Source organism: Anoplopoma fimbria, chromosome 16, assembly GCF_027596085.1.
Source record: "Anoplopoma fimbria isolate UVic2021 breed Golden Eagle Sablefish chromosome 16, Afim_UVic_2022, whole genome shotgun sequence".
Lineage (NCBI taxonomy): Eukaryota > Metazoa > Chordata > Actinopteri > Perciformes > Anoplopomatidae > Anoplopoma > Anoplopoma fimbria.
This window is the reverse complement of record NC_072464.1, coordinates 22,485,078-22,506,358: the sequence shown is the minus strand read 5'-3', so window position 1 is coordinate 22,506,358 and position 21,281 is coordinate 22,485,078. Positions and strand designations below refer to the sequence as shown.

The 21,281-nt window shown below is 40.6% G+C and overlaps 1 protein-coding gene across 1 annotated transcript in view; it reads left to right on the top strand.

The window, feature by feature from the left end:
* LOC129104247 (aryl hydrocarbon receptor-like) overlaps positions 1-21,281 on the top strand; it is a 35,399-nt gene that overhangs the window by 4,947 nt on the left and 9,171 nt on the right. The window contains exons 3-5 of the mRNA XM_054614824.1: positions 14,697-14,797; positions 19,060-19,149; positions 20,442-20,574. Coding sequence (XP_054470799.1) covers positions 14,697-14,797; positions 19,060-19,149; positions 20,442-20,574 — 324 coding nt within the window. The remainder of the gene's footprint in view (positions 1-14,696; positions 14,798-19,059; positions 19,150-20,441; positions 20,575-21,281) is intronic.

Genomic DNA, 21,281 nt, shown 5'->3' with positions numbered 1-21,281 from the left:
TGTCGTACATAGCTCCACCCTCTGTGTCATTTCTGGTTGCAAAAAAACAAGATGGCTTCAATACCGTAGTCCACAAACCAATGGTGATGTAACAGGAAGGGCTGGACACACAAAGACTAACAATGCCAATAGCAAGAGCTGCAATACACCTGGAACACCTTTTGCTTTTTCAGAAAGACAAGTGAAAGAACCTTTTAATGAGAGAATGCATTGAGTCAAATACTGTTTTAACCCTGAATTAAACACCAGCTGACTCTTGGATGGATTGGTGGATAAAACAATGTGCAAATAAGACAGTTTCCCCTTTTCTTTGCCTTCAAAACAGCCCAAACCCGAACCAATCTCCAAACTGAACTTTGTACTGAAGATCTCCCCCCAAACAACTGCTCTTTTTAAGCAACATTGATGCTATAAATCCCAGCAGCTCTTTAGCATCTCTGGCAGAGTTGTATGTTTTGAATGAAGCTGCTGCTCGTAAATGCCCACAGTTAGTGTTTTGGTCCCTCCGACCATTATGAGAATGTCACAACAGCCGAGCTGCTCGCTCCGTATTTGCGCTGGATGCGTTTCCCCCACATCTCACGGCTCATCTCATCAAACCAGAGATGTGGCGACCACCACGGCAACAGAAAGAGCAACCAGCCACCGCCTTATGGAGATGATTTCATCCGCGAGAAGGGCCCTCAATATTTCATCGAGACCCATGTCTGTGCATGTGTGTGTGTGTGTGTGTGCAGCATCACATATTCCAGGATGAGGAGATGGCGCTCTGCATGGCGTCCATTAAAAACCGGACGCGGTAGCATGGAGAAGAGAGAGTTGCACGTGTACGGCCGTCTCGGCTATGCAGAGTGAAGACATTGTTATTTTAGGCGGTGATCTTTCATGGAGAATGCTGCATTGCGGCCGTCGGATGCTCTTGGAGCATGAATAATTGAGAGAAACCCCGGAGTTTAAAAAATGTATGAAATGGAGGCAGAGCAGTGTTTGTTTAAGGCAGCAGCTTATTTCGAGATGGCAGTTTGGGGTGAGACGGACAGGATACAGCGCCGGTGAGACCGGGGCGGGTTTAGCAAACGCATTTCATATTTCTATTTGTGTGTGTGTGGTTGTTTGGTTCATATATTGTGTTTATGTAAAGGCTTTTGATGCCCTAAAGAAATAAAAAATGAAGCCCACTTTCCATTTATTTACCATATTTTTTGAGCTTTCAGTAAAAAGTTATGAATCGCTCTCCCATTCAATAAAGAATCGTTCTCCGGCTCCTCGTCCTGTCAGAGTAAATTATTGATAACGTATTTCACCACCAATAGGTCAAAGTTTAGCCGATAGACAGGCCCTCTTCTCTAACTGCATTAGCCTACTTCCTGGACGGTCTCTAAGTAATTAACGAGCTCAGGGCTCCTTACATTAAGGAAGCAGCTCCACCGAGGGGAAAAGCTCTGCGGACCCCTGGGGGGGCCCTGATGCTCCGGAGGGCCGTGTCTGCGGTCGGCCATTGTTGCTGCATGTAAACGGCGCATAACATATTGGGTGGTCTGCAGAGCGATGACTTGTAGCTCCAGTACGCTCTGGGAACGCGGCCATTGCTTCAACTCTCGGCTCCGATTGGACGGTTAGAAGAACAGTGACATTAAAGGAGGCTCTTATGAATGCAGCAGTAAAATGCATTAGAATCTCTTATGGTTTATTTGTTTGTGTTGTTATTTGTTGGGCCCTAATGCTCATGGCTGTGCGTGTGGCCGAACTGGTCGTAGGAGTCGAACAAAAGCCCCGGTTAATCTGGCTGACGCGTATTATCCAGCCCAGCTGCCATCTTTGTTATTGTCAGGAGCTCCAAAGGGCTCGTCCCCCTCAGCCAGTCTGAGGAGAGGGGCGTTAACTCTCTTAAAACCGATCACGCTGGGATATCACCCCACTCTGTGGTGTGAGGCGGCCTCTCTCAGCCGTAAGAACCATCTTCACAGCTGCTGTCTGCCTTTTGGATCACTGGAGTGGACGAGTGGATGTGGAAATTATGTTCAGGGCTCAACACCAAGTTTTAAAGGTGGTTGCTATAGGCCCGCAACAACAGCTTGTAGTTGCTGAAACTTAAAATACAGTTGCCAACTTTTTCGATTTTGAATAATTGAACACAATGCAGTTATTCGACAGCTTAATATAGAACATTTAACATGAAAGAACAAAGCTTTATTGCAGTAACTTAATTAACATTTTTTGCAGCATTCCTTGATCTGATACTTTACATAATTTGTATCCTTAGTTGATAGTTTGGGTCTTTTGAAGTGGGGATGTATGAGGTGCTCCTCCACAGTTAGTGTACCTAAAGATGATGAAACACTTGGAGAAACAGACGAGTTACTGTATGCTGTTGACCGGTTTGTAAGCAAAACAAACGGCAATATTGGATTAAGTGGACGCTAAATTTAGATTATTGTTTTCAAATTGACTTTGCCATGAAACATTCCTTTGCTACAGGGAACTGAGGCCGATATATCCATCTATGCCCTCGTCAAAGCCACCAGACTCCACTGGAAAAAATGTTTATTTAACGAGAGATCTAAAAGAGCATCGAGCGCCTTTTATTCCCCCGTCATGCTACATTATAGCATCAGAATGGGGGCAATAAATATTTAAAATGTATATTAATGTTGGCGTGAACATTTCGTGGCTTTCCCTTTTTTTTAAATGTTAAACCTTGATGCCAAATTAAATGAATTATTTTGTGTCCTTGGAGGTGCTGGGATCCACTGTTGATGCGTTTTCTTCTACTGTGTCATGTGCGAACTGTCAACATCCTGCAAGATTTACACTTTGTCTGAAAGCTTTACACCACCCGGCTGGTGTTCTGCCCTGAAAGGCCACATGCAGCGTTTCCAGCCCTGTCAGTGTTGTCACAGTTAATTTGGTGTGGAGAATCACTGATATGCTTGTTAGTACATGTTTGCTCTCTGCTCTTTATCCAGTGTGGGCTGAATTTTCCACTCACTTTGTTAAACACTGCTCTACTCCAGAGAGACTAACTAGTGTTCAGATTGAAGTAGATTTCCTACTTACTTCCCTCTAGTGCCACATTTGAGCTCCGGTTTTCTACTTAGCATTATTTAGTTCCATGAAGAAACTTAAAAACTAAACATATAGATTTGTACATTCATGTCCTGCAGAGGCTAAACTTTTTATGTCTTCTAGTTGCATTTGCAGGTTGATTGCTGGTAAGGTCCAATACACATGATATACCTAGACGTCTGATACTGAATCACAAAGGCACCTTTTTAGTGTCTGTATGAGACGCATCCCAACTCAATGTAAACCCATCAGCGTCCATATTAGACGGTTAGAGCAACTGACGTAGTATAAAAAGCAAGAAAGTCCATAAAGAACTGGGGGAGTGGCTTATTTTACCTTAGTTTTGTTACGTAAGTTAATTGATAGTTACAGCAGATGAGTTGGTTAATCTCCACAGTGAGGATGGTTACGTGTTTACGGAGGAGAAAACCCTGACAGCTTCCTGGATGACACAACTAGGGTTTCCTGGAAGAGTCACCATTACAGCAGTCAAACCTCTTGGTTGTCCCTTTTCCTTTTCCTTCTTCTTCTTCTTCTTCTTCTTCTTCTTCTTCTTCTTCTTCTTCTTCTACTTCTTCTTCTTCTTCTTTCTTTGAAGGCAGGCTGCAAGAAACAAACCTACCATCACGTTTGCTGTTAAATTCATGTCAGATGGTCCTGATGGTGCTCAGAGCTTTAGATGACACTGTAGTAGGAACATCTCTGTTTAAACCTGACATGGTACACGATGTGAAATTATGATTAATCCTTTGTTTTTCTCATAGTCTGTTGTTAAAGAGAACTCAGATACACTCTATATTGTAAATATAGGAGGAGATTAGAATAAATAATCCCTGTGACTGCAAAGAGATTCACTGTGCTGTGGTTCGTGGTTGGCTGTCTGTAACACTGCAGGTTAGAGTGGGAATGCTTGAAAAGTGTAAAAAATATTCTGGTTCTCAGGTGTACAACTTTTTTAATGATTTCCACGAGTGTTTGATGTCAACATACAGCACAATGTTGTATTGTTTAGCTGCTTTGTCTATTTACGTCTGTAGTTTTCTCCAAAATTCACCAAAAGTTACCATTAGATAATGCCTCATTTGCATATCTAAACACAACATTTCAGAAACCTTGTAATGCAAAAAAAAATTGTCTTAATGTCAGTAATCAACTGTTGAAGTTTCATGTTGATATCTATTAGTTTATTTTTTTACCCTATTCACCTGTAGTGTCTTCAACATGTATGTAATTTAACTAAACATATCTTTAAAGGACGTTTTCTCTAAATTAGTTTTTTCTCAGACTCTGATCCATAAATCTCCACTTCAGTAGCTCTTACATACACCAAACTTTACAGCTTCATTCCTCTCTATATTCTGAAGGTTTCTACAGAGGGCTTTGTTCATATATAGCCTGATTAATACAACATTGTGTGACTAAAAACATGGTGGAAATAGAGTGGTAAAAAGAGATTCACCCCTTAAGGTTGCACTAATATTTGTATATGGTTCAAATATGTGTTTGTTTAAGATGTGAATAATATAGAGATCCTCTATCGACAGTGAGGCTCTTCTCATTCTTTTGTTTTGCCCTTTCAGTAGCACTAGAGGGGATATTAATTTTTCACAGGTTTCCAGAAGGTAGACCTTTTATCTCTCTTCCACTAATAGAGTTGGCAAACATGGAACCGTACACATCACACGCATCTCCCGCTGGATCAGGACATGAATATAGAAAAATGAATTATGTAAAACACTATTCTGATCCTGGTAGACTGTGGCTTTGTTGCGTACGCTCAGCGTGCACACTGCAGATTGATTTAATATAAACTATATTAGAGTAGAATGCTGCATCTTTTGTCACATGTAAGATGTTTTATTGGCAAAGAAAGTGATCAACTCGAAACATTTCTTCTGCAGAACGTGTTGCCTCAGAGAAAACGAGGCCAAATATCTGTTTTAATGAAGTTAATGTGCATACATCGCTGCCTGTGACACGGCACGCACAGAGTTGGCACACAGCTGGAAATATCTGCAGTCTGACAGCGTTTCTATAGCACGCCGCCGCCGCCGCCAACGCTGCTGCTCCACCATTGGTTATGTAAGCTGCTGTAAAAGTCTTGTGACATGTCATGAAACCTCCAACTCTGTTTGGGTCTGAACGAGGGCGATGATTTGTTATTCGAAAAAAAAAAAAAAAAGAGCCGTTTCCCCCCTCCCCCTCCTTCCTGTAGGTCATCTATGTGCACACAAACGAAAGGCAGAGCTATGTGGGTTAGATGAGCAGCAGCGGGTCATCGCTTCATGACAACCCTTCCTCCTCCCTCCTCCCTCCCTCCGCCCATCCTTTCCTCCGCCCTTCCCCTACAGGGCTTAACCCCCATCCCCCATCCCCGCTGATCACGATACGGCACAGCGAGGAATGCAGGCCACCAAAAGGGGAAAATAAATCTGGTAATCAGTAGTGACCCCGCCCCCAAATCCCATCACTCCTCACCTCCTCCTCCTCCTCCTCACCTCCTCCCACCTATCCGGATTCGCCTCCCATAAGCAAATATGCAACCATGTGATGGAGAAACCTCGGGAGACACGAACGCAGCACAGGGTGCGTGCTTTCCCCTCCTGCATTAGTGACCGCGTGTTCATTTTCAGCCTCTATGTGTGTGTGTGTGTGTGTGTGTGTGTGTGTGTGATTGTATGTGTGTGTGTTGCGTGCATCCATGTGTACGTTAGTGGATGTGGGGGCGGTTTGTGTGCATCGCGTGTTCATTTACTGCAGTGTTTGGGGGGGTGAAGGAGTTGAAACGTTCTATATTTACTCCCTGCCATTCACACTCTGGTAGAATAATTAACACACAAACACACACAGGCTCGCACACAAAGCGCACGGTGTGTACATGCTGACACACACACACACACACACACACACACACACACACACACACACACACACACACACACACACACACACACACACACACACACACACACACACTCATTGGGCTGCCCTCTGTCCTGCACAGCGAGGAAATTGATTTGCTGATTATTTTTAATTATTAGTGTCAATCTGCAAAATAACTAAGTTATCAGGTAAGTACAGTGGAGTAGAAGTATATATACTCAAGTACACTACAAATACTTCAAAATTGTAGTAAAGCACAGTACTTTAGTGAATGTACTTACTGAACAAACAAAGGCAGCAGCTCAAAGTGTTCTCCAATGTTCTGCAAACAACACCTCAAAACATATTTTGACATAACAACCTGGTAAATACGGTTCTATTCTGGTTGTGTGAAACAACAACACACAAACACACAAACCGATGCCCGTTGTCACAGCTGATCTTCACCCGGAGTTCTTCCTCTACGGCGTCACCATCCTGACCTGCACTTCCTGTTTAGCTGCCAACATGTTCCAGATTAACACCTGAGCTGAGCAGACAGTTTAAAAAGTGTGTTACAGTGACTTTAGACTTTGTTGTGACAGAGTGAAGCTGAAAGAAGCCCGTGGAAAAACAAACACCATTGCATGATGTACTGTCACGTGTCGGTTTTTGTTTTTTTATCAGTCCAACTCACTCCAAAAGATGATAATGAAATGCAAATAATAAAAAAATTAAAAGGCAAAAAATGCCAATGTTCATGGTCAGGATACAACGTTTCCCGTGCAGCAAACAAAAGCGACACTTTTTCCTTCACATTTTTTTCTTTCACTTTCTTTTCACCAACGACAGACCTGCAGATAGCAGTGTTCATCCAACCAGGTCAAGAGTTTGTCGTTTTATTTTAGTAGAGAGAATAACCGTTGATGTTTTTATTTTTTATTGTACAGCCTACTTGATTTGTTTGATGTGTTAATGCATTTTGAGAAAGTTAAATAAACCTACAGTACATCCTAGAAAGTAAAGCATTCAAACTCTGCAAGTGCATTTCAGGATCGAGTCATATCGAAGTAGGAGAAACCTAAAAAGTGAGGCTATAAACATGACCTACTGTACATGTGAAAGTCAGCAGTAATGTGGAGGAGAACCCAAACCCACTAGACAGAGCAGTAAACATACTCTGTAGGAGAGATGAAGTGTGATGTTTTTTGCCACAAATAACTGACGGCGTTCTGGACCGTGAAAGTAAAAGTAATTCTGGCACGGGTCCAAAATAAACTGCAGCTCCACCACTACATAACCAGTATATAATGGGCCATGTGGGAGGGGGCGTGTCCTCTTATCGTCAGCATTAACAGTGGCTGAGGATGTCCAACGCCATGGGTCGTCCCCCCCGGCCCCCCTACAGTTTTAATACGCGGGATTAATGCCGTCCAAATATAGCTCTGATTCAGACTCCTGCTATTGTTGTCCCATGTGACCAGAAACACAATATGTGATATAAACAAATGAGTTCATTCTGATACGTTAGTGACTGATCAGTAAGCAGAGGGTTAAATCTATATAATGTATTCTTTTTGTTTTGAATTTGATAAGGTGTATAAAGAAAGATATTCCATACTAGCTTAACTGTGAAGCTTACTAAAGTCTGCGTCTGTCTAAAAACAATTAAAGAGAAAGTGTCCCTCGGTGTTGGCGTTAAGTAACACTTTATCCCAGATCTGTCCTGTGATTGTCTCCTTTTGGCAGTTGTGTGTTGTGTGTTGTGTGTGTGTGTGTGTGTGTGTGTGTGTGTGTGTGTGTGTGTGTGTGTGTGTGTGTGTGTGTGTGTGTGTGTGCACGGCGACCTGTAACACACTCTGGAAAGACGCCAGGTCGACATGTAAGGATGGGACAAGCACAGAACATCCTCGCTAATCCTGTTGTAAATAGCGTTATGGGACAAATTGAAAATGGCCAAAATATTTGATAAATGTTTTGTAGTTTTTTGGGTCTCAGCTCTTCCAGCAGAGTGAAAAGCCCCCCCATGTGAGATAAACCCCCACAGGAGGTCTGGCTCTCCGTGGAGCCGCGTCGGTAAGCTTTTATGCCGGAGGCCCCGTGATGAAGGCCGGGACCGGAGCCAAGCTGGCCTCTGGGTCACGGTACCAGGACAAGTGGACTTCGTTTTAGTTTTGCAGATCTGTGCCGTTCTGAAACTGTGTCTCCAAAAAAACCATTTATAATCTAGGAGGAAACTAAATTCCTGTCTGGATTAAGTCTGGATTTGATCCAGTGCAACATTCTACTGGGGTGATAAACTTTGTTAAAGGGTAACTTCAGTATTTTTCATGTCTTCTAACATTTATTTCTCTATTGGTCCAGTATTGAAGGAGAGAGCTGCAGCAGTGAAACAGGCTGCAATGTAAGCGTTTACAACTCCTCAACGTCAATGTACTTCCAATGAAAGTGGCTCAGAATGTTTTAAGAAGAGTTTGACAACATTAAGGAAAGAAACGTAGAGATAATTAAAACCTTTTCTTTACGTTCTCACTAGAACCGGTCTGTCTCGCTCTGGGAAGTCTTGTTCTGAAGTCTTGCATCACATCCACATTGTGGAAATCAGCTAAATATCTTCTAGATAACCCTAAACTAGGCTTTCTGTACTTCCAACAAAACAAACTGCCAACAACATGAAGTCACACGGACGTCAGATATTTCAGAGCCGTGTGCAGAGAGGCAATCCCAGCTGTGTGGGTTGAAGGACAAACCACACTTCATAACATAAATTGAAGAACGCTTGCGGTGATTGACTGTGAGCAAAACCATAAAGCATAAATAATACTTGTTTCAGTCAGTACCATACAAGTATGTAGTACCAATACCCAGGCCAAGGCTCCAGTGACCACAAACATTTCAATTTGCAAAAGACCAGATGTGTGTTTGTTGTTTTTAACCGGCCGGAGGAAGCAATGCATTTCCCATGCTTAGTCTAGCGGAATCTAAAAGAAAAAGAAGAAGAATCAAAGCAAAACAGACTGATCAAAGATGGTTGAGAAACACTTAATATATCTAAATTTGGCTTTGCAAAAATTTGCGATGTCGTGGACAAAGCCAGCTTCAGAGATTTGAGACTGGTTTCATCAGGTTGTGGAGGTTGTGGAGGTTGTGGAGGTTGTGGAGGCTGACCTGCTCGTGTCATATTCTGTGTTTGTTGTACTTTGTTTGTTGTGCAGTCACTCCGGTGCTCCATTATGCAAAGATAAGCATGTTTGGGAAAGCCAAGCTGTTCTACTCAGCTCACTGGAAAAGCCTCTGGGAGATTGCCCGTGCACTATTATGCCACATGTGTGTGTGTGTGTGGTGGCAGTGGGAAATGTAAATGTTTCATAATGTACACTTGTGTCCGCTGAAGCTTGATAACCAGATCTGCTCTTTGTCCTCCTCCTGGCCGATCAGGAGGCTTTGTGTTGGCCCAGTTCTTCTGGCTGGATTACGGCGGCGCTGCTGCGTACCTGAACATTCTGATGTGTAGACTACCAAACACACACACACACACACACACACACACACACACACACACACACACACACACACACACACACACACACACACACACACACACACTGACACTGACAGAGGAAACACAGGTGCACGGAGAGAACCATGCATATTAGGGCAATGATTATTATAGGATCTTAAAATGATAACCTTTGTCTTCTTGTTATAAGGAAACAATTATCAAAATAACCTCAGTTTTCTAGTTATTGTGAAATTATAATCACAATAACCTTTATTTCACGTTATTAAGAAACAATTATCAAAATAACCTCGGTTTTTTTCTCGTTATAAGGAAATAATTATCGCAATAACCTTTGTTTTCTTGTTGTTAGGAGAATTTGTATAAATAATCTTTGTTTTCTTGTTTTTAGGAAACAGTTATCACAATAAACTTTGTTTTCTAATTATTGTGAAATTAATATAACAATAAGTTTTTTGAGTTTTTAAAAAATTTGTATATATATTTTCATATAATCAAAATACAATAACCTTTGTTTTCTAGATATTACAAAACACTTTGATCTCAACTTTAACCACTGATGATGTAACATGTATAATCGTCACTGTCAGAGATTTATCCATTAAAGCTGCAGCTGTAACCAAACTGAATATCTCGTAATGTTTTAGTGATTGATGGAGAGACAAATTACAGACGAGATGATCTGATGAGAGACTCATAATGTGTCTGTTTGTCTGCGGCAGGAACACTTAGTTAGATTACACATGAATCAATGTCTGGCAGAAAGCAATTCATATATTTATCACAAATGTGAAAAAAGTTTGTAATGTCATGATCATTAAATAACATTTTAGTGATTTTGTAAACAAGGATGAATTCCTTTGGGATCACAAGTAAATAAAACATTAAAATACTTCTCTTTGACCTCTCCAGGCTTCCATACAAAAGTAACATACACATAATGCAACTTTGAATTATTACATTTGAGACATTCAATTTAGCTGTAGTTTCTTTTGTTTTTGTTATACTTTTTATTTTTGGACATTATAGATGTCCTCTGGAATCTGTGTGTTTCATATGGTAGTAACATGTAGTATGAAAGGTACTGACAATGTACTTTTGGCGGTTAGTTTATCGAAACAAGTAATATACTCCAACGTATTGTTGCATGCTTGAATACACATGAGTTCATCAAACAAACAGTAACAGTAACAAATAACAACTTTTTTGACATTAAATTATTTGTTTCCCTTTGTTACTTTTAAGAATTGTTTTTGTTAAGTATTTGCGCTGCAAGGTAGGCCGACTGCAGTTTCCCAGAGCCAAACGTTAAGCCTTCAGATGACTTGTTTAATCCGACCAACAGTGCAAAACTCTATTACGAATGCAATATTTATAGAACAGAAAAGCTGCATATTCTCAAATTTAAGAAGATTGAAGATTATATTTTTTGCTTGATAAATGACAAATCAAAATGGTTAATTGACTCAAGTTTCAACACAAGTTTGCATTTGTCCTTTTTCATAAGTGACAACTCATCGTGGAGACAGACAGCAAACAAAGGGAGTTAATAAACTGGCGACATATCTAACATATGTGATGCATTGCCCCACAGCTTCACCAACACGTTAGATTAAGTCCCACATTGTCCCCTGAAGAGTGGACCCAAGGTGTCTGTATGGGAATAAGGTCAGGGGTGTCGGACCAAAGCCGGGCCTCGTGTGAAGGTACGAGCCCCGTCACAAAGCCCATATGCTATCCAGTGTCCGCCCCTCAGATGGACTCCTTGTTAACCCCCTTTATTTGCAGACAACAAAAGATCTGGCCAGAACCCAGTCACCCAATCATGTCAGACATCACCCTCAGGGTCAAGGGTCATCGCGGGTCGCGGCACGGTGCTCCCGCCGGGGTCAGAGATTAATGTGGCTGACCACTGCTCTCTTTCTCATGACATCACCGCCACTCATCGTCTCACGTTATAGAAATGATAAATTAGTCTGGTGAGATCAGGTGCAACTAGCAATTTATTTGATATTCATGAATCAGCTGATCATCTATTGTCAGCTATGTGTCCGACCAACTGCCAAATATTCAAAGAGGTAGACTCAAAGAAGAGCAGAAAATCTTCATACTGGAGAAACAATCAGTCATTTGGATTGTCATTCAAGTCATCGATAATTGGGACATTTATTGCAAAAGTAACAAATAAATGATTGTCATATAAGTCTAAACATCCTCTACAAAACCAATAAAACAAAAGCACCAAAGAGTGGACATAACTCAGCTGCAAGTAATCCAAAATTTAATGCTGTGAGTTGGCTGAATATGCTTATTAGAACAGTCCTATTTTTGATATTGTGACAAATCTTTGGCTGATTTATATTTAGAGGAAACGTTTGGAATAAATAAACGTAGCACTTCATTTTCTCAAACTTTAACAAAGACTGATTTATGATTATTCCTCATACTTAGATACTGTTTACTCGTGATCATTACTTCAATATCTCACTTCATCACAGTTTTTAGTCTGCGATACACTGGCTGATAGTTTGCACATCATGTCAGATCGAGTGTTTTTTTGTTGCAGGGTCTTTTATATTCGAAGTGTGGAGATATGAATGACCTAAAGTTACCCCGAGGAATGTTTATGATCAACATTTCTTACCAAACAGCAATGTGTGTATCATTGTGGCTCTAACAAGTAGTTTGAAACCTACATTGTTTATATTTACAGTCTTCTTCTACTCTTTATCGTCATTATCGTGAAATCTTGTACAATTAAGCACCTTTTTTCCGACGTTCAGGGATCTGTTCCAAGAAAAGTTTTTCCTGCCTTATCTGGAATCCCCTTAAACCTGGACTGATGTAACTGTCCAGAGTGTTCTCAAAGTTCTCCAGATAACTCTGTTAACCTGCCTCTTGGAACAGATCCAGGCTTTGTCAGGAACAGAATCTTTATTGTGACCAATTAAAATTAAGAAATCAGGCATTTAGAGAAGACATTATTTTCCTAACAAAGCCAGAACGAGAGAAGTTCTCTGTCTTGTGACTATAGAATTTATCTCTCTTACTCATCTGAGTTGAGGTAAGAATGTTCTAAAAATATTATTTTAGATTATCTAAGGTTTGCATTTGCATCCTTAAAATGCATGCTGGGACAGAAAAAACACAAAGAGCTGCTGCTGAAGATTACTCTGCAGTGCTGCTAGTGGTCAAAGACTCACCTTTATAACTGGGTAAAGGAAGGGAGTCAGAGTTTAGAGTACATCAAGAGAAATAATAATGTGCAATGTTTTTGTTTTTGCTTTTTGATGTCATTGTAATATTTTCTAATTTTGGTAAAGTTGCAAACAAGAGAATTTCAAAAACGTCTGAACTAAAAATAAGTCTAAAAATCTCTCTTAATTGAAGTAGGTGCACACATTATTATTATTTTAGAAAGTTTACCAGGTCACATAATTGTCTTTTGATGCTTCAAAATGCAAGATAACACTACTCACATATCCAAATGGACACCACTTTGTCTACAAATATTTCACCCACCAGCCTGCGAACCGTTTCACACGCCTAAAGCACCAGAGCTCAGTGGAAGAAGAAAAAAAACAAAAAAAAACACTATGATGTCACTCTGGGAAAAAGGAGAATCCCATTAGGATGGGAACAGCTGGGGCCACCAGCCAATGAGCGACTGGGAGGGGGAGGAGCAGGGGGAGTGGAGAGAGTGGAGAGAGTGGAGAGAGTGGAGCTGTTGGTGGAGAGAGTGGAGAGAGTGGAGCTGTTGGTGGAGAGAGTGGAGCTGTTGGTGGAGAGAGTGGAGCTTTGGGTGGAGAGAGTGGAGCTGTTGGTGGAGAGAGTGTCGCCTGAAGGACCTGTCGCCTCGTTGAGCGTGGCAACAACTCATTTCTACGAAAGACAGAAAGCTTTTAATCTCCAACAGCTCGGTTCTCTCATCAATTTGTTTCGAAAATAAAATAAATAAATAAAAGTTTTGTCTAAATCCATCCATCCATCCATTTCCTCCGCTTATCCGGGGCCGGGTCGCGGGGGCAGCAAGCTAAGGAGTGTCCTCCAGACGTCCTAAATTTGCAAAATATCTGACTTATTCTGTCCTTAATTTAATTAATTCATTTATTATTTAGATCATATTTCCTTTGTTTTCTTGGATCTCATTTGCTGTATGTTTAAAAAATAATAATCACTGACAAATCTACCAATTTTTTTTACTTGAAATATATTTTTTATCTTTTCTTCTGATCTCAATAAAACTCAATTGGTAGAACATGTATAAAGTGATAAGTCATCCCTTTATTACAAACGGGGCTTGCACATTTCATAAAGGTGACAAGATGCAATAATGAGTATAAAGCAACAAGTAAATGTTTTTTTTAAATAATGAACAATGCATGAACAAATATTGAAAAAACAGTTGCAAAACTCCAATTAGAAAAATCTAAATTTTGACTTATTTTGCATTTGGGATAGGTAGTGTTGCATAACACTAATTACAGATATAGATCATATAAATAAATCGGTTGTATGTAACCATGTGTCATGCTTTTTAAAGGGGGTCGGTGGTCTCCAGGAACCCCAATCAGAGCTTTTGGGTTTAGAGAAAGGTTTTGGTTTTGGATGCCTGCAAGCAATTATTTTCATCTGTGATTAATCTGCTGATTATTCTCTTGATTAGTTGATTGTTTTGGTCTAAAATAATGTCATAATTGCACGTCTTGAAATGACAGTTGGTTCAGCCAACAGTTGAAACCCCAAAGATGTTGAGTTTACTGGCAGAAAAATAGCAAAAACTCACTTAATACAGAATTGAAAAGAGATAAAAAATGATTCATTTGTGGGAAATAGTTGCAGCTTCACTTTAAAAACATTTGTTTCAGTGTTGAGGATGTCAAAGACTAATTTATTCACTTCAGTCGGTACATATCAAACTGTACATGCAGTCTGCACAGCTTTAGGAGACCGAAACAACAACAAGAGATTAGTTTTTTCTGTTCTGGAGTACATCGCTGATGACATAAAGATCACGATGTCAGCAAGTCAGACACAATATAAGGTCTGGATTGTCGACTTTCAAAATGCATCTAATGAATGTTTAAGGAGCTGGGGTTGTGCCTGAATGCAGCATCTTTAGCTCACTAAACATAAAGCAATCTGACAGTCACAGCAGTGCTTTGCAAACATTATCACAGGACTAACAACCTGTCTGTCTCTCTCCTCCTCCTCCTCCTCTTCCTCCTCCCTGTCTGTCTCTCTACAGTCGCCCTGAATGGATCGACTCCAGCTGTTGTGAAAGATGGCGACAGTAAAACATCATCAGTGGTGGAGACAAAGGTTCCTGAAGGGGAACTGTTGCTGCAGGTATTAAAGCTGTGTTTACTCTTCTCTTTATATCCACTACATGTTTATTTTTTGTCTCTTTAATTATCTCTTTAATTGATTTTTAGGTTCAATATCTGAGATTGTTTGTTGCGAACACAAACGCTTCATTTCCCAAACAGCCGACCCGCCGTGTTCGATATGTTCGATGTGTTTTTAGAGGACAGCCATTTGTTGACGGTCGACTGCACTGAATCAATTTGTGGACCGCTCTCCTGTTTTCACTTTTGTTTGTTTAGTTTGTGTTTTTCTTCCTGACAAGTGCCCAAAATCTATTTAGGCCAATGACAGAGGCTCAGAGGCTCAGGGGCAGTTTACCACTCGACAGGTCTGGATCTGTGTGCTGCATCCCTAATCTAGCACCATGTTTGGGATAACTTTTAAAATGATTCCTGCCTAAATATGGATTCTTTTGAACACAAATGTGATATGTAAAGCAGGATTTGTGATTCAGAGACCAGATTTAGTCCTCAAATCACATTATTATAACTGTCTTCCTGTTTTTTTATAACCATGGTCATATTTTTGTAGTTTTGGACATTAAAGGAATCGTTAGATATTTTGGGAAGTATTTGCTTTCTTGCAGAGAGGTAGAGGAGAAGATCAATACTCTCCAATGTCTGTGTGGTTAAATATGAAACTACAGCCAGCAGTTGGTTAGCTTAGCTTAGCATTAAAACTGTAGGCAGGGTCAAATAGTCAGCTGTCTTTGTCGCGCTATACAGATGTCATCTTAGTTCCTCCTTTAATGCCATTGCAACATAGTGCTGCAGAGTCCTATCCAGGATGAGTCAGCAGGTTTGCACTTCCTGTTTCCTCGAGTCCAAGTCGATGTGTGTTTTTTTGGTTAGATGTCTGAAATAAGATCAGAAGCTTAAGATATTCATGGTTTGGTTCTACGACATAAAATACGCATTTTGAAGATTTTTGTGTTTATAAAAAGGCTGTTGCTAAGAAGTGGCCTAATGAGACTTCCTAACGCCATCATGCCAACTGGTTCGCCTTCAGCTTAGAGGTGGTGACATGAAGTCATGTGACCGTGGTGTAGTTTCTTTCATCTCCTTGTTTATTTGTCTGTTTCTGTGTATTAGTGCATACGCATACATGGCCAATAAAGCTGATTCTGATCCTGATTATAGCTCACGAGACACGTAGAGTAAATAAAAAAAGAACTATTTGAAGCCTGACGGAAGCGTTCATTCGTTGGCACAGGATTAGCTCAATAATAATCTATCAATAGTTTTTACAGTGTTTGACTATGATAAATGGTAAAACTTTGCTGATTAAAAAATACCTTTCAAAACGGTGAGTGGGGTTCAACATGATAAACAACATAAGGAGCAGATAAAATGATTAAATGATTTGATATCATATCCTCAATAAGAACATTCACTATTTGAAAATCTCCAACTATTTGCAGTACTTTCAGGTCAAAGTTGAGCTTTTTTAACAAAAGGCGATTTAACAGTTCTCCATTCTGGTTAAACCATTCTAAAAGCAGTTCTTCGCCCTCTGCACTCTACGTGTGATTGAGTGGAGAGCGAGCTTTTGCCGGCTGCCAGCTTTTTTGGGGGGGGGATCCGCCCGAGTCATTGATTTTCCAGTCCAGTTCCTCCCAATGTGCACTGCGCTGGCATTCCAGAGAGCGAGGAGAGGAAGCAGCATGGCCGCCGTGGCCCCGACCCGACCAGGGGAGGTTCCGTTATTATGATAAGCCGGCATTTCCCCGGCTTGTTGGTAATGAGGAATGAAAGCTCATCCTCTTGCTCCTCCTCCTTTTCCTCCTCCTCCTCCTCCTCATCGTGGGGATGAGAGGGAGGCGGACGGCGAGTTTATTTCTGAAGTCTGAGCCGCTTTCTTTGCTGTTCTTCACATCAGACGTTGGTGAATTATAGACGAGCTGTGAGCGTATCAATTATTCAGACTCAGAAAATAGAGGAAACATGGATAAAAGGTTTAATTATGGTGAATCTTTCGTCATTATCAAAACAAACATATAGATTTGGTCATTTTTGAGAATATCTGACAACAAACCTGCTCTTAAGATCTTTATTTATTATGAATTCATTCTATTTCATGCAGGAAAATATAAATGTGTAAGCCGTCGCTGTTCTTGTGCTCATGCTCGTGACTGAATCAAATCATTTGCAGCTGGGAGGTCAATGAGTGCACATGAGCAGACTATCTGGTATTAAAAGAATGGCCCAGTTAATGACGGTTGCACAGCTTTGCACGTCACAGCAGCATATTGTAGTTTTCCTACATTTGAACATTGTGGGAAATTACACAAGACACAAGAAGAAGTGATGTCACTAAATGGAATTTTATTGTCGGCTTCGTGGATGTTGATGTGAAACGATGAGCCCTGACATTTGGATGTTTGTGTGTGGTGAATCAAAAGAACAACATCTCCAGCATTAGTCATCTCTGCACGGCGTGGGCTGGTTTAGGAAAGAGATGACTGTGTGTGTGTGTGTGTGTGTGTGTGTGTGTGTGTGTGTGTGTGTGTGTGTGTGTGTGTGTGTGTGTGTGTGTGTGTGTGTGTGTTTGTATGGTAACATTTGGTAAACAGAGGGAGGGCATGTGCGGGTGTAGTGAGGTGGAAACGTTGCACCAGCTGTTCCTCTTTGAAGAGAAACAATCAGTGTGCTCCATTTCACTTTACATGCTTCCTTTCCTTTTCCTTCCTGGTCTCCTCCTTTCATGTCCTTCCTTCCTTCCTTCCTTCCTTCCTTCCTACTGTACTTCCTTTTCAGAGTTGACATTTTACTGTAGTGCTCTAGCCGACTCTGACATCACAAACCTGAATCTCCGTCCTGCAGCTGTTGCTAACAAATGGAAGAACATTATATGATGTTTTTTTTCTCCTTTTACACAAATTAAATAATTCATATCAGTAAAAAGGTTAGAAAGGCAACGTTATATATGCATGCTTAAACACTTCATATATCTTTGTTGACTAAAAGTCTGCATGTGGGCACAAAAAAATCAATTTATAGAAGTTTGGGATTTACTGTTTCTGTGTTGGACGCAGGCTTTGTTACAATATTCCTCACTTCTTTGATATTTTAGTGCAGAACCGGCTCCTTTTTATTCCAAAGTCACCAAATACAGCAGCTTGTTCAGGGGCCTACACGCCAAACTGCGTGTCCGTAGTTATGGCAGGAGTAAAGGAGGAAATCAGGTGGTATGAAGAGCTGTGAAGGAGATCTGGATGGGTGGATCAGTCAAACAAACACAGGACTTTCACCCAGGAGACTGGTTTGTGTCAAGTGTGAAACCAAAAGTCCACACTAACCAACGAACTTATGTAACCTACTTATCTTACGTTGCATACGTAACATAGCCCGCTTAACTACATAACAAAGGCACTCTTTTTATATTCAGATTAAGATTCATTTTCCCGAGGCCCCACATTTTGCAGTACATACAAAATAAATCAGCAGTTCAAAGTTAAACAACCAGAATATATTTTGAACACACAATAGGTCATTTAAAGAGAGGCAAACTCAAAAAAGCAGCCATTTACACACGATCCTCGGTTTATACGTCTGTAATAGTAATATAAGTGTTTACTCACCATGGTGACCTGAACCTTGACCCTTTCCTAAACCTAACCAATTATTTCCTGTGAACATGGAAGTTTATTTTGAAAAGACAGTGGATGTGTGTAACAATCTCTCTTCCATAAGAGCAAGACACAGACTTTGTGATGCTTTTGTCTCTTTTATGTTGATTTTGTGGTCATCGTGCATCTTGTCATGATTAAGTGTATCTTTGTGGTCACTTTGTTTCTTTTTTTGTTTTTCTCTTTAAAGTTGTTCTGTCTCTTTGGAGTCATTTTGTATGTTTTTTAAATGTTTTGTGTCTCTTTTGTCTTGTCGTTTTGTGTCTCTCTATAGCCTTTTCATGTTTTGTGATACTTTGAGGACATTTTGTGTATTTCTTGGTCGTTGTGTGTCTCTTTGTCCAAAGTTTTGTGTCTCTTTTTAGTCTTTTTTGCTGTTTTGTAGTCATTTTATGTTTCTATGTGATCATTTTACATTAGCTAACTCTCTACCAGTTCAGAAACCCTGAAATGAGATACATTTATCAGGATCACTTGCAGACCACCTCCTCATATATAATATTTTGGTCGTTTATTGACTACAAAATAGCGCTGGCAAATGTGTTTTCCATTTTTTTTGTGCTTAGCAAGAGAGAAAGCCTCTGCTGACTGTCTGCCTCCTCTGTTTGACCCACAGGCTCTCAACGGGTTTGTCATGGTCCTCACTGCCGGTGGGACCATCTTCTACTCCTCTCACACCATCCAGGACTACTTGGGCTTCCACCAGGTATCTATTTCTATCTCTATACCTCTGACTTGATGCTATAGGAACATCTCACACACCTCCAGGACCTGTGGCTTAAACTACAGTGTGTATTTATCAGCTTTGCAACCAGAAGAAGGGCTGAGGAGTCTCCAAAATCAGTCATGAGGGTCAACAAATATTTTGACTGTCAAACTACATAACAAAAGAAAGATTCATTTTCTTTGTGTATTCGTAATGGTTCGACCTTATCAAGATCAAACAGAGAAAGTGTAAATTGTTTAATAATAATATATATTTTTCTTTTTAATACACTGTCATCTGATTGGGGTTCCTGGAGACCACCGACCCCCTTTAAAAAGCATGACACATGGTTACATACAACCGATAAGTTATATGATCTATATCTGTAATTAGTGTTATGCAACACTACCTATCCCAAATGCAAAATAAGTCAAAAATTTATATTTTTCCAATTGGAGTTTTGCAACTGTTTTTTCAATATTTGTTCATGCATTGTTCATTATTTAAAAAAACCATTTACTTGATACTCGATATCTGCCGATACGCAAGTTCAGGTATCGGAATCGGTATACGGAAGAAAAAAAAGATTTGGAATATCTCTAATTTGATCCCATCATGTTTATCATGTAACCCACCTTTGATTCACCTCTGTAGAATCTAAAGAAGCACATATCTTATGACTTTAAACAACCAGAGGCTCTGTTTTACAAAATGAAAGACCCGGTCTGGGTGGAGGCCTTTGCGTGCAGCGTCTGCTGGGAGCTGCTCGGGGGTCTTGTTTGATCCATCGGTCCGCTCTCTGCATGATGCAGAGTCAGAGGCTCACACACCAGCTACCATGGACCCGACCTATTTATAGCGTAGCCCTTTAGAAGGAGCCACGGGTCTCAGCGGTGGGGCTGCAGCCAACAGAGCAGCTCACACTGAGACCCGTCTGACAGCCGAGTGTTCACCTGTCTCGTGTTTCCAAGAAGTAAACACTGAGTTTACTCAGAGGGGAATACTGCTGCAACTACTACTACTACTAATACCTCTGTGGCTGCAGAAACATGAGAGTAGCACACTCAGAAAGCTGTTACTATCATGCAACACCCTAAACACCAAACCAACAAGCATGCAACCTGATATTAGTCTTATTTATATGAAGGGTTTGTTGCTTTTTGATTATTAATATGAAGCACATTCTGGTATAAATTGAATCCCCGTACTAGTTTCATTTTGCCTACTTCCTGCATGTAACTTCTTTATTTTGGCATGAGCTAATTCTCCCTCTTCTTCTTATCGTTTCTCAGACCGATGTCATGCACCAGAGTGTGTACGAGCTGGTCCACACGGAGGACCAGCAGGAGCTCAGGAGGAACCTGCACTGGGCTTTGAACCCTCCTGCTGCCGCCGCGCCTGCCATCGCCGAGGACTCCCCCCAAGGTGACGACTCTCTCCTCCTCCGGGAGACTGTTACTAAGAGAAACTGAGAGATCCTGGTGGGACTGAACTCAGGGTTTCTAAACTGAAAGGCTCGTCTGAGGGAAAACACAAAAGATATGTATTACATTTGGAAGGAAGTTGGTTTGTTTAGATGAAGTCTTTTTTATGTCACCATGGCTCCTGGTAGTGTTTCTGAAGCCGATTATTTAATGCCAGAAGGGCTGTTAAATTGGCATGAGCAGATTATGAGACAATGGACCCCTGGTCAAAGGCCCCGCCACCTTTCCTACATCGGAGCAAGAGATACAGACTTTGTGATGATTTTGTCTCTTTATGTTTTGTGTCTCTTTGTGGTTGTTATGCATCTATTTATGATTAAGTGTCTCTTTGTGGTCACTTTGTGTCTCTTTGTAGTCATTTGTGTCACTTTGAAGTTGTTTTGTGTCTCTTTGTGGTGTTGTTATGTCTTTTGTTGTCATTTTGTGTCTTTTTGTAGTTATTTAGTTTTGTTTGTAATTGTTTTGTGTTTTTTGGTGTCTTTTAGTGGTCATTTTGTGTTGTTTTGTGTCTCGTAGTCATTGGTGTCTTTTTGTAGTCAATTTGTGTGTCTTTGGAGTCATCTTTTGTCCTTTTGTGTTTTTTTCAAGTTGTTTTATGTCTCTTTGGAGTCATTTTGAGTTGTTTGTTTGTGTTTCTTTGCGGTTGCT